This window comes from Telmatherina bonti (assembly GCF_933228915.1).
Source record: "Telmatherina bonti genome assembly, chromosome: 13".
In the NCBI taxonomy this organism is placed as follows: Eukaryota; Metazoa; Chordata; class Actinopteri; order Atheriniformes; family Telmatherinidae; genus Telmatherina; species Telmatherina bonti.
Window position 1 is genome coordinate 20,977,928 of NC_136611.1, and position 12,232 is coordinate 20,990,159.

The 12,232-nt window shown below is 36.0% G+C and overlaps 2 protein-coding genes across 2 annotated transcripts; both read left to right on the forward strand.

The window, feature by feature from the left end:
* Positions 1-1,325: 1,325 nt before the first annotated feature.
* On the forward strand, positions 1,326-4,940 carry cenph (centromere protein H). The gene is made up of 10 exons (XM_079251595.1): positions 1,326-1,551; positions 1,891-2,042; positions 2,161-2,216; positions 2,292-2,337; positions 2,423-2,491; positions 2,586-2,642; positions 2,750-2,813; positions 4,326-4,377; positions 4,514-4,674; positions 4,782-4,940. The coding sequence occupies exons 2-10, from the start codon at positions 1,921-1,923 to the stop codon at positions 4,872-4,874; spliced, it is 720 nt and encodes a 239-aa protein (XP_079107721.1). The 5' UTR covers positions 1,326-1,551; positions 1,891-1,920; the 3' UTR covers positions 4,875-4,940.
* Positions 4,941-5,027: 87 nt separating this feature from the next.
* Positions 5,028-11,839, forward strand: dimt1l (DIM1 dimethyladenosine transferase 1-like). Its single transcript, XM_079250954.1, has 12 exons — positions 5,028-5,181; positions 5,682-5,755; positions 8,339-8,425; positions 8,844-8,905; positions 9,350-9,443; positions 9,532-9,581; positions 9,677-9,800; positions 10,779-10,871; positions 10,953-11,017; positions 11,097-11,160; positions 11,266-11,372; positions 11,472-11,839. The coding sequence occupies exons 1-12, from the start codon at positions 5,124-5,126 to the stop codon at positions 11,512-11,514; spliced, it is 921 nt and encodes a 306-aa protein (XP_079107080.1). The 5' UTR covers positions 5,028-5,123; the 3' UTR covers positions 11,515-11,839.
* The last annotated feature ends 393 nt before the right edge of the window (positions 11,840-12,232 follow it).

Consider the following 12,232-nt stretch of genomic DNA (forward strand, 5'->3'; position numbering starts at 1 on the left):
TATTCCAAATGTATTTGAATGCAACACTGAAATTTCAACTTGAGCAGGGCACGTAAGGACGCGGTGACGTTTCTGGTCCAGTCTGCGGCGTTTTCATACAGTTAGTTTATTTATAAATGAAAGAAAATAAGAAAAGAAAAATATGCTTACATACCTATACATACATGTACATACACATACGTATATACATACATATACATACTAATTAAGTCTGTGGTTGTTTTCCAAGCATAACTTCAGATAAAAAAAAACCAATAAGCAAAGTGGAGGGAAATACAAATATGCTACAAAAAGCATTCATTTAAGGAAATAGAAGTGATTAAATTAAAAGTGTTAAAATAAATTATCTGACATTGTAATTTCACTTATTAGTTAAATCTAGGGTTATCTTGGCATTGTGTAATAGCTAAAATGGTGCTCACAGTTCATACAGTTGTATTAGAATGCTCTTGCAAGACTTCTCTATCCTCAGAGTGTTTTAATAGTCACATAGTGAATTAATCATCCATGAAAAATTGCCCAGAAGCAGTTGATAACAAATTATTAAAGGTTCTGAAAGAATATGCGGTTTTAAGCACCTGACGAAAGAAGCCTTCAGTCATCTGGTTGACTTATGAGCTAGAGTTAGTTTATTTTGACATTAGCCGGATAGGGAAATTACTCTTTAAAAATAATGAAGAGTTTTTAATAACTGGTGGAAGATCTGCAGATTCACAAGCAATTGAAAAAACAAAACAAAATCAGATTTGCTAAAGAAGCTCACCTTTTTAATACTTATAATGATTCCAATTTTAATTATAATTATTTTATGTCTTCTTTTTTCTTTCTTTCTTTCTTTCTTTCTTTCTTTCTTTCTTTCTTTCTTTCTTTCTTTCTTTCTTTCTTTCTTTCTTTCTTTCTTTCTTTCTTTCTTTCTTTCTTTCTTTCTTTCTGGGTGAGCGCACTTGTGCTTCATTATGTTGGCCCATAGAGGGCGCTGCGAGATTTACTGGAGACTATCACACAGACAAACAGTTAAGTCATTTCCTGGCGGGATCTAAAAATTTATGCTGCATTCAATAACACGGAGAGAATAGTTTTTCTGAGCTTTAAGTACAGCAACAACTTGAAGAGATAAGCGGAGATGTTTTGTTTTAAGAGCTACCGATGTGTAAAAAACTGTGAGACGTTTTTTTTTAACAGTGATTCGGCAAAACTGGCTCAAAATCTGGGCCAACCATGGTTTGGAGGTTGTGGTTGAAGTGTTTCCGCAGTTTATTTTCATACGTCCGAGGTACATGAAGGGATCATTATGTAAACAAATTCAGCGACCTATTTACCTCGGGATGAAATTGACAGGAGTGCTGTTTTTAACTTGTGACACGGAACAACATGTTGCCGCGAATAATAATTTGTTTTAGAGGGTTTGTGTGTTAATTAGTTGTAATATTGACAGAGTAATGTGTTTTTAGCGTTAACTCGATAGTTTATTATTACCGGCAAAGACACACATTGTTAACCTGCAACAAGCACCTAGAGATTTCCCCTCCCGAAAGCATTCATAAAAACAAGGTAGGATGTTTTAACCCATCCGCGTAAAGTTTAGGGTTGCCAACTCAAGTTAGCATTTTGGGTTAGGTTAACACACAGAGACCCGCTGTAATGTCAATGTAAATATAGCAACACGGCGGTTTACGTTGTGCACCGGCAATGGGGTTTATACAGTAAATCGGGGAGTTGCACTGAGATGATATAAACCCCCCATACTGAGGGTTCTTACATGCAAACACTTTCCAGCTAGTGCAGTATTATTGTTTATAGGACATTTGTTTTATGTCTTCAGATTATTGTCATTTAAAGGTTTGTGAAAAGTTTAAAAAGAAGTAATTCTGTTCTTTGGATCAAATACAGGTGGTACGGGTGTTTGTGTGTCCTTCACACATGGATCTGTCTGATAACATGGGGAGCCTAAATCACATGGTGGAGGCTGTGGCCCTGAATGATGGTCCTGCTCCGGAGAGCTCCTCTGGACGGAAGGATGCTTTGCCTGCAGACATGCTGAGGTTCTTCCCCCAAATCCATAAAATGCCCATGTCTTGATCAGTCACATCCTAAACTAGCATTTAAAGTAAGATTGAGCTCCACCGTGCTTATAGTTGAATGTCATTATTGTCCCCTCAGAATAAAACGGCAGATGTCCAACCAGTGCTTTGAAATGACAGTACACCTCAATACAGGTAAAGATGTTGATGTCCCTGAATCATAGTTTGTTTAAGTACACAATAATTCATGTTTAATAATTGGCATTTCAGTGAAAAATAAAAGGCCTTGCAGCACATCAGAAGCAGAGAGAGACTTGTGAGTATTGGAAATTCCTATGGCTTTTCTGTGAATAAATGTCCAAATCCAAATTCTACACACAAGTGTATCTTTAATGTTGCAGGCCTGACTACATAAATGAGCTTGAAAGGGTCAAGGGAGTCCATTTTAACAGCACACTGGCACTGCATAGGTAAATGACACTGTGCAAAGTATCATAATATCTAAAGAAGTGAAATTGAAGGTTGAGCAACTCTGAAAGTTTATTAATGTTACTGGTGTCTTAGAATGCAAATGTGGCAAGCAATGGGAGAGAAGATGAAACAGAGCGATCCAGAGGCGGTGTAAGTCAATTCACAACATACTAAAATAACAGCTGTTTGTTTACTTTTACTGATTGTGAGGATTGCACCAAATATTTGTTTGGTTTTGGGTTTTTCCTTTCTCTTAGTGCCCTAAAAGCTGTTAGTGATCGGTGTATGGCTCTGTGTTCACGTATAAAACAACTTCAGCAAGTAAGTAATAATGTAGTGTTTAACCATCACTCCATGTGTTCAGTCCGCTGTTTTATTGTATTAGATATATATTTTTTTTATCATTCGTCTGACATGAGGTTAATTGAGATGCTGTATTTTCCTTGGATGTTTACAGTCTTATCTGTGTTTGTCATTTTGGAAGGCAGAAATGTTAAAACAACAGAAAATGTAAATATGTTTAATTATGTGCAGTCTATGATGACATAGTTGGACTCTAATGTAATTAGCTAAAAAAATAATGAGAATAATTTTGGTAAATGCCAGCTATGACTAACAGTTGATGAACTCTCAAAACTAACTTAAAGCATAATTCTGTTATTTTATTCATGCGGGTCCTTGTATATGTGTTCATAAGAATAAAAATCTTTCCATTGTGACGCATACAGAGTCTTAACAGCCATGGCTGCATACCGCTAAATTATTGTTATATAAGAACATTTTGCAAGCATATATTTATGAAAGCCTGCGATGGACTGGCGAGCTGTCCAGGGTGTACCCTGCCTGTCGCCCAAAGCCAGCTGGGATAGGCTCCAGCTTCCCCGCGACCTTGAATTGGATTAAGCGATTTAGAAAATGAATGAATGAATGAATGATATTTATGAAAGGTTTAAGTTTAGCAAATTATAGAATTGAACAGTTTATGTGTTACTCTGTTTTGTAAAGACAATAACTAACCAATTTTATTTATATAGCTCTTTAAAAAAAAGAAAATGTAATATTTTTTTTTACATTGACAGATTTCACTCCAATAAATATCAGAGAGTTAAAAGACAATGAAAACAATAACATACACTGCAGTAGACATTTTTGCATTCTCCTGCAATGTAGCAAAAACAACAATAAGAATCAGAAAAAAACAGTGAAAGGAAGCGGGAATGGGGGCCATGTGTTCATACTGGGTTTTTTTGGGGGTTTTTTAAAAATAAGTCTTGCAGCAGCTTTTTGATTTTATGTTTGGTGGCAGGGGAGCCTTGACTACCACCGGTGTACAATGAACTACAGTAATCAAGGCGAGAATACACAAGAGCATGCATGACCTTTTGCATTTCAGCAGTTGAAAGGAAGGATCTGATTTTAGCTGGAATAAAACAGATTAAACTACATGTTCTATCTGAGCATTAAAACTAACGTTAGATTTAAAAAAAATACTCCAGGTTTTGAGCATTTTGGCTGATAAATGTTAAAAGATTGCTAAAACTAGAAAGAATGGCAGTGATGGAATTTAATTAATTTAGTCTGGATTAAACTCAGTTTTGTGTGAAACTTAATTACATTTGAGGAGAGACTTTCCTAGAGACTTGAATTGAAATTGGTGTTATGTTAAAATGACATGAATGAATGAAATAAAATTAAAAATACATTATAAATCACAGAGGAAAATTCATTATTTTAATGTAAGTCTGGACTTACTATGATTTTCTTCCACCATGCAGCGCATTCTGTGTTGAAACGAGAACGTTCCTTACCCAAGTCCTTGTTGATTTTTAACAGGAAACCAAATGTCTGCAGGATGAAATAACAGAAATACAGAAGAACAGACTTGGTATGTTTTAACATTTTCTTTGATTTTTGTTTTACCCTCTATAACTTTTTGTTGAACTGTGTTCATCTTGGCATTTATCGCGACCTGTTGTTTTGACATGTCAGTAAACCAATGCTAAACAACTTTTTGTGTGCAGAGATGAAGCGGCTTACACATGAGAAAATGAAAGAAATGGAAGATTTAATGTCCAAGAAGGAGCACCCAGAGGCAGAAAAGTATAAAGCTGCATTGGAGAAAGGACAAGCAAACTTGGAGAAGTATAAAAAGATGGCCATCATGGCTCAGAATGTCCTCAGGGTAAGTTAAGCAGAAACTGACATAAAATGTGTGGAAATATAAAATTGCCACATTATTTGATAACATGAAATATATAGCAACTCGTTTTTGTGTGTTTTCCTCATCAGGGCATCCTCTTGGCCTGCAAAGTCAATTGGATGGATGATCCCAAACTTCGAGACATTGCCATGACACTGGAAGAGCTTCCTATCTCTGACTAGAGAATTCATTCATTCATTTCTTTCATATATTTGCTATTGTCCCGTGTTGTTTAATAAAGGATCTGTTGAAAACTTCTTTTCTTTTAAACACCACAAGAGGGCGACACCGGGGTGAGGGAAAAGCTGTTGACATCTTGTCAGCGAAGAAGAAAAACAGCGACACGTGTTTACAGTCTAGCTTGAAAAACTTTGGAGTCTTGTTTTAGATCTAAATTTCTGGCCCCATAACCGGATTAAACGCAAGTAAACATGCCGAAGGTAAAGGCAGAGAAGAAAAGCAGACAGCACCAAGAAGTGAAGAACCAAGGTACGCTCCTACAAGGAGGGTTTAGCTTTAGCGTGTTAGCATTGATAACAGTCAGCTGGTGGGAGAGGAGAGAGACCTCATAATGAAGCCAATCATACTACAGTATATGTGTGTGTGAAAAAGAGATTATTTAGGTTGGTATAGGGTTAAGAAATTTCTAGCTCATGTTGAAACGTACCAGTCAAATAAGGACTCTTCTTGATAGATAAATAATACTGAAATGGTACATCTTGTTATTGATATGTACACAACCACGATCTCACTGAAGCATTATAAAGTCTCTTTAACAGAGTGATTCAATATGTAGCAGATAACAATTGTCCCGATAATAGATATAATTTTGGTTATAGTTACTCAAACAATCGTGCAAGAACCATTGCTTGGAAAAAAAAAATCAGAATGACTGATAGTCTGCTGGAATCAAGTAATTTCTGCCATTAATTTTTATTGTTATATGACACAAGTCCAGCATGAAGTGCTGTGTTTACTATCTGTTGCAGGGATCATGTTTAACACTGGCATTGGGCAACACATCCTGAAGAATCCTTTGGTTGTCAATGGGATAATCGAAAAGGTGGGATGCACTGGACTTACTCTGGTTCTCTGAATGGTGATAGTTAATATGCAAAGCAGTGTGACCAAAGTCATTTATTTATTTATTTTAGGGAGACTTTGTTTACAGACATCTCTTCAAGGAAGACATTAAAACAGGACACTACTCCCTAACTATTCAGTAAAGTTACCAATTAAAAACAAATATTAAACACCAAAATGAAGTACTCAAACTGTTTATTCATTAAAATGCTCAACATATTAAGCATAAAAGATTTTAAAACTCTGAATAAATGTTATTGTTCAATAAAGCCACCCACCCTTATAGAAAAAAGTAAATGAAATAGACCATACATAAAAAGAATTCAGTAAAGGTGGTGAGACATGGCCATTGGAGATTTCCCCTTTTTTTTCTTTTTTTTAAAGTAATCGAGAGTTAATTTTTTAAAATGAATTTATTTAGTATCAGGTTGGCTTTTGAAAGCTTAAATGTTGCTCTGAACTCATATGAGATTCACTAATAATAGGAATGGCATCAAGGGAATATTGGAAGTGAACAAAACAGTATGGTGGATTTTATCCATCACTCCCTGTGGGCCTGAAATTATCTAGAGAGAGGTCTACATTATTTTTTATGGACTCACAAAAAGTCCAAAAACCAATGGGTTTAGATGATATTTGAAGTTAACTGCTAATCATCTGGAGTATTCACTGAGTTTGTGTGTGTGCTGGTAAGAGTTTCTTCTTCAGCCCCTTTTCAAATGACCTGAGTATTGATTTCCACTGATTCATGTTGTAGTTCAACATAATATATTTTTCATTAATACCATCACAAATACAGTTATTAGGGTGCCCTCTCCACTGATTTGAACAAGTTTTAAGTGGTTTTCACATTGTCCTGACTATTTCCATAGTTCAGATGTGATAAGGACTTCAGTAAAAAAAAAAAAACATAGCATGCTTTTAAGCTTAGCAAAATGAAAAATGCCAGACAAGGATGAAGCCTTGTAAATAAAGGATACAAGTGTAATGTTAATACTGAAAGAGGGATTAGTCAGAAACCCTTAAAATTACATATGCCAAGATATGTCAGCATACACCCAATGTTGTACCACCTGATCCCAATCACCTTTCTTTTACAAAATATTTTATTGTGAAATAAATCTGAACCAGCAACTCTGGCTTGGCTTGTTTAAAAAATGACATGAAACTCGAACAATGCAGCTCTGCTGTCACAGATTGTTTAGGGAACATTAGGAAACCTCAAAGTTGTTTATCCGCATAGCTGTATCAAATAAAAAAAATAATGAAATAGCACAGTGGTATTAAAAGGGATGTAAAGAAGAGTGTAATTGACAATAAAAAGAGCATCTTTTAGAGGTTTACACAGAGTGAGCAGGCTGCACACTGTAAAAATTGTTATGGGGAAACAAGCGAGACCACAAGTGAAAAACAACAACTGTGGTTTTTCCTTCCCACACTGGATTTATTCTGATATAAATTAAACTGTGTGTGAGAAATGGTGAAAATACCCTTCTTATATACAATAACAGTTTAAACACAAGGCTCACAGTCCTTTATTATTTTTTTTATAAAGAAGAAAATCTTCATAAGAATGAGCCAGAAGCACAAAAATTCACCTGTAAAATATTGAGGCAGTGTGTGATGGATGGGGTGTACATGGTTTCTGGGTCCTTCCTGCTTGATGATTGCGACCAATAACAAAAGCAGAATGAAAGAGATATTTTAGATGGGAGTTCATTGGGCAGGAAAAAAAGGCAGAATTGCCCCCAAACAACAAAATGTTGATAGTAAAATCTTTGTAAAGTGACAAGAGACAAAACCTGATGATGTCCCAGAGTGTGAATCATGAGTCTCATTATTTATTTATTTATTTGCCTATTCATTAGGGGTGGGACTAATTAATCTCAATTCATCGCATTTTAATCGCATAATGAAATTTGCCCCAAAAAGCAAAAAAAAAAAAAAATCATTTAAATAGATTTTAAGAGGTTATTAAATCAAATGATAGTAAAAGATTTTAATATAATAAACTCAAACTCTATTAATAACTTGGTAAATTAATTTAACTTTGAAGCAGTGAAAAAGAAATCGAAAACATCCTTGGCTAAAACTGAACAAACTCAAAGTTAACGTGTATTTTCATTTACTTTTACTAACAACTGCAGCTTTCAGTTATTCTCTAATTAGCTGTCTAAAATATTTTACAGTAATTTGAACTTTATAAATGTTTCATCCACACTGTTCATTAATAGATATTCATATCCAATAATAAACCAGGACAAATTAACCAACATGAACTTCAGTCTGATCGTGCAGCAGAGGTGATCACCGCTGAGGGTGCCACCGCCAACATATTTCTGGATTGAGTGTGTGTACTCAGAACCACATATAGTGGTTGAAAAAAGTTTTCAGACACCCTTAAATTTTTACATAATCTCAAATACTTTTCTTAATATCAGAGGATTCTGAAAACTTATTTTCACCATTGTATTTTAAAGACCAATTTAAAGTCACAGTTTTTTAGTCTGACAGTGTTTGCAGTTCTTCTGTAATGTGTTGCATCTTGTTACCTTTGTCCTAGGCTGCCCTGAGGCCAACAGATGTGGTTCTGGAGGTTGGACCTGGTACTGGTAACATGACAGTAAAACTGCTGGAAAAAGCCAAGAAGGTGAGCTTTTTGTGTTGTTTTTTCTCAAGAACTTCAAGTCACTTCAAGTGGACTCTGTTAAAAGTTGTACAAATTATTTTGTAAACAAATGTAAACACCACCATTTTTTGGAAATCTCACGTCACTTATGTTTCACCTGTCAACCATGTGACATTGTTATTTACTCATATGGGTCATAGTAATACTCATTTCCTTCTAAAATGATGCTGCAGTCTGTCTTCAGTCTTCTCCATCTAAGACGTCTTTTATTTTTACCTAAAAGCAGAAAGTGAGAAATTATGTCATAAATCTGTTTATATTTCGGTTGTTTTTATTTTGTTTATTCTTCATTCAAGCTTCTCTGTTTTTTGCAGCTGTGCAAAGTTAAAGTATACAGAATGTACTTGCTTAAATCTTAACAATCCTTTCTATTTCGCAGGTGGTGGCCTGTGAATTGGACTGTAGATTGGTGGCTGAACTTCAGAAAAGAGTACAGTGCACGTGAGTAAAGATGGCAGTACCATGTTGATTTCAGCTTCACGCGTATAATAGTGATAAGAGAACAAAAGTCATTTTCACACATTAAAATGTCAGAGTTTAAGAAGCAGATCCTTATGCAGTTCATCTGAATTAAGTGTATCTGTACATATTTACAACAGATACAAGTATCTGGAAGCATGAATAACAGCATCCACATCAGTAGAGAGGACATGCTCACATGCACTGCGGCTGTAAATGAGTCAGAATATTTGTTTCCCACATGATCTCACCTGCTGACGATCCTGAAGTTTGATCCCCGATAAAATATCAGGAGGGGCCTGAAATGTTGTGGACATTTGATGTTACTGTGGAACACTTCTAAAACTATCTACGATCACAGTTTGTGTGTAAAAATGGTAAAAGAATGAACATGTGATCTAATTTGAACATTTTTTCCCACAACAGGCCTATGCAGACAAAACTCCAGATATTAGTAGGTGATGTATTAAAAACAGATCTCCCTTTCTTCGACGTCTGTGTGGCTAACTTACCTTACCAGGTAAAGACATTTTCCTTCATTTTGTACACAGCTGACTTCATTTTGATCTTTACTTCAGTCTCAAAGCAAATTTTTCCTACTTCTGCAGATTTCATCCCCATTTGTCTTCAAGCTCTTGTTGCACCGACCTTTCTTCAGGTTAGAAATGATTTGAGGCTCATTAATAATCTGCAGTTGTGTTCTCATGTCTACATGTAGGGTTAAGCATCTCTTTGTGTTTCACGTTTGTTCAGATGCGCAGTGCTGATGTTCCAGAGAGAATTTGCTATGCGACTGGTTGCCAAACCGGGGGACAAGCTGTACTGCAGGCTGTCCATCAACACGCAGCTACTGTCCCGTGTTGACCATCTAATGAAGGTGTCACATTACTTTCTATTACAAGAAACACCCTGTGGTGCAGTGGAGATCTCTGAAACTTTAACCACATCTGCTCACTGTCCTGTTTTCAGTCATTGATGCTCCTAAACACAAAAAAAAACCTCTACACATTTTTTAATCAGCTATGCGTGCTGCTTCATCCTGGCCTCCACTGCACAGCTGCTGTGTCAGCAGCGTTTTATAATATATGTCAAACATATCATAATGATGAAAATATGTTGCATGTTGGGTTAAGAAGTAACCAGAGCTATGCAGCCTACAATCATACCATAATGTCCATCAGAAACGCTGCTCATCAGGTATGTCACAGACACGTAAAACTGATGTATCAATGTGGCTGAAAACTTAAATAGCCAAATTGTTACTGTGTAATATGAAGAATTTAGGAAACAGGAAATGATTGTGTTTTATAAGTGAAGTTTGTTTAATCCTGCTAAGTGATAGAACTATACCATCTGCTGTTGTAATCTTGCAGCCTATCTGCATCTTTCCTTTACTTATTAGATTAAAAATGTATGAATATAACAGTAAATATGTCATAAAAAATTATGTACGATGACCGTCCAGCTATCATTGGTTGTTTTTAAGACATATCACTGACAAACTTTTCAGCATTTTAAAAACGTACATCTTATTAGGGGAGCTTCTTTCGACTGTTGTTTGTTTTCTGTTTGTGTGGTCTTATAAGAGCTGCCCTGTGACGCTTCCTGTATGTTTCCTGCACGTGCAAGAAGCAGTCACTGCCGGTGTGTTTTCACCTTATGGAACCAAGCTGATATTTTCCCATCAGACACGTCTCTGAAATCAGTCTTTAATTAAATTTGTTGTGTTCCGCTGACATTTTTTTCTTCACATCAGTGTGGTGTATAAAAGCTGCCAGTCTACAGGTGGTTAAAAATGTCTTCTATATTGCGGCATCTTTGTCTTTGTAATGATGTTTCTTCTACCCCTTACTAGGTTGGGAAGAATAATTTCCGGCCTCCTCCTAAAGTGGAGTCAAGTGTTGTGAGGATAGAACCAAAAAATCCTCCTCCACCAGTTAATTTCCAGGTGAGGTTGGACTGTTAGTGATCCATGCTTAAATATTTAGCCATAATTTTTACATTTTGTCCTTGCCATTGTTTTTAACAGGAGTGGGATGGCCTGGTCAGAATAGCCTTTGTTCGGAAGAACAAAACACTTAGTGCTGCTTTCAAGTAAGAAACTGCTTGTTATAAACACAGACCTCAAACTGTTTTGTCAAGGAAAAAAATTAAATCTGCTTCTCATTTCCAGGTCCACTGCAGTGGAGCAGCTGCTGGAAAAGAACTACAGAATTCACTGCTCTGTGCACAATGTGGTGAGTCTGCATCCCTTTGACCACTTCAATTTCTCATCCAATCAGAGGGGAAGGAACCCCCCCAAGATGTTGCTGCTTAATTCAGTTTTCACTCCATCTTGACAGGAAGTTCCAGCTGATTTCAGCATCAGCAAGAAAATTGAGACTGTTTTGCAAGAAGCTGAATTCAGTGAAAAGAGGGCCAGGTCCATGGACATTGATGACTTCATGGTGTAAGTTGAACATCTAGAACTGAACAGCCTGAATTCATCTTTAAGAATAACAAAATGCAAATTTACACCTTTAATTTTGGATATTTTCGTCACTCCCAGGCTGCTGCATGCATTCAACTCGGCAGGAATCCACTTTTCATAAATAAGAGGGCTCCAACAAGATTCGGTCATGACTCTTGTTTTCACGAGGTGTCAGATGTATACCTCCTCATATGGAGTTCACGTGGAACGATCTGCATTTCTACAAGTGAAGTGTTTGGATCCATGTTAAATGATTTTAATTAGCTCATATTGAGTGCTTTTTGACCCATGGACACTTACCAGCTACATATTGACTGCAAGAGTTTGACATTGAAAATAAGAGAAAAACAAGTGATTTCTTGAAATAAATAACAGATCTTTCAATGCACTCAAAATAATTGTACTTTTATGATTTGTTCTCAGCTACAACATTAAGTGTAATCTAAGCCTAGTGGGTCTGGGCATGCAAGTGTATGACACTTAAATAAACTTTATCAATCATCTATTTCAATGCAGTTTAAAGTGTCACTCTTTGGTTACCCAATAGAATATATCACATCTGCAATGTTTTAAGATGGGGAAACATTGGAAGTGATGTTTCCCCATCCACAAAATTATTTTACTGTTCCTGTCTTACTCATATCCTTGCTTAGTTGAAAGGTTTTTAACTAATTGTATGAAGACATCATAAAGACATCTTTTCCAAAAGTAAATTGCTAACATTGGATGACTAAGATTCACCAACATATTCAGTAGGCTGCATAAACTTAAGACCCACACTGAGAAGACCCCACTGTGGCCTGAGTGTAATGCAACAGTATTTAATTTAAATAACTGAC

Bases quoted from the DNA above. Each gene is read 5' to 3' on its own strand.
- cenph (XM_079251595.1), top strand. From the start codon at position 1,921: ATGGATCTGTCTGATAACATGGGGAGCCTAAATCACATGGTGGAGGCT. The intron at 4,378-4,513 runs GTATGTTTTAAC...TTTTGTGTGCAG, and splicing joins AATACAGAAGAACAGACTTG to AGATGAAGCGGCTTACACAT. The intron at 4,675-4,781 runs GTAAGTTAAGCA...TTTCCTCATCAG, and splicing joins TGGCTCAGAATGTCCTCAGG to GGCATCCTCTTGGCCTGCAA.
- dimt1l (XM_079250954.1), top strand. From the start codon at position 5,124: ATGCCGAAGGTAAAGGCAGAGAAGAAAAGCAGACAGCACCAAGAAGTG. The intron at 9,801-10,778 runs GTGTCACATTAC...ACCCCTTACTAG, and splicing joins GTGTTGACCATCTAATGAAG to GTTGGGAAGAATAATTTCCG. The intron at 11,018-11,096 runs GTAAGAAACTGC...TCTCATTTCCAG, and splicing joins ACACTTAGTGCTGCTTTCAA to GTCCACTGCAGTGGAGCAGC.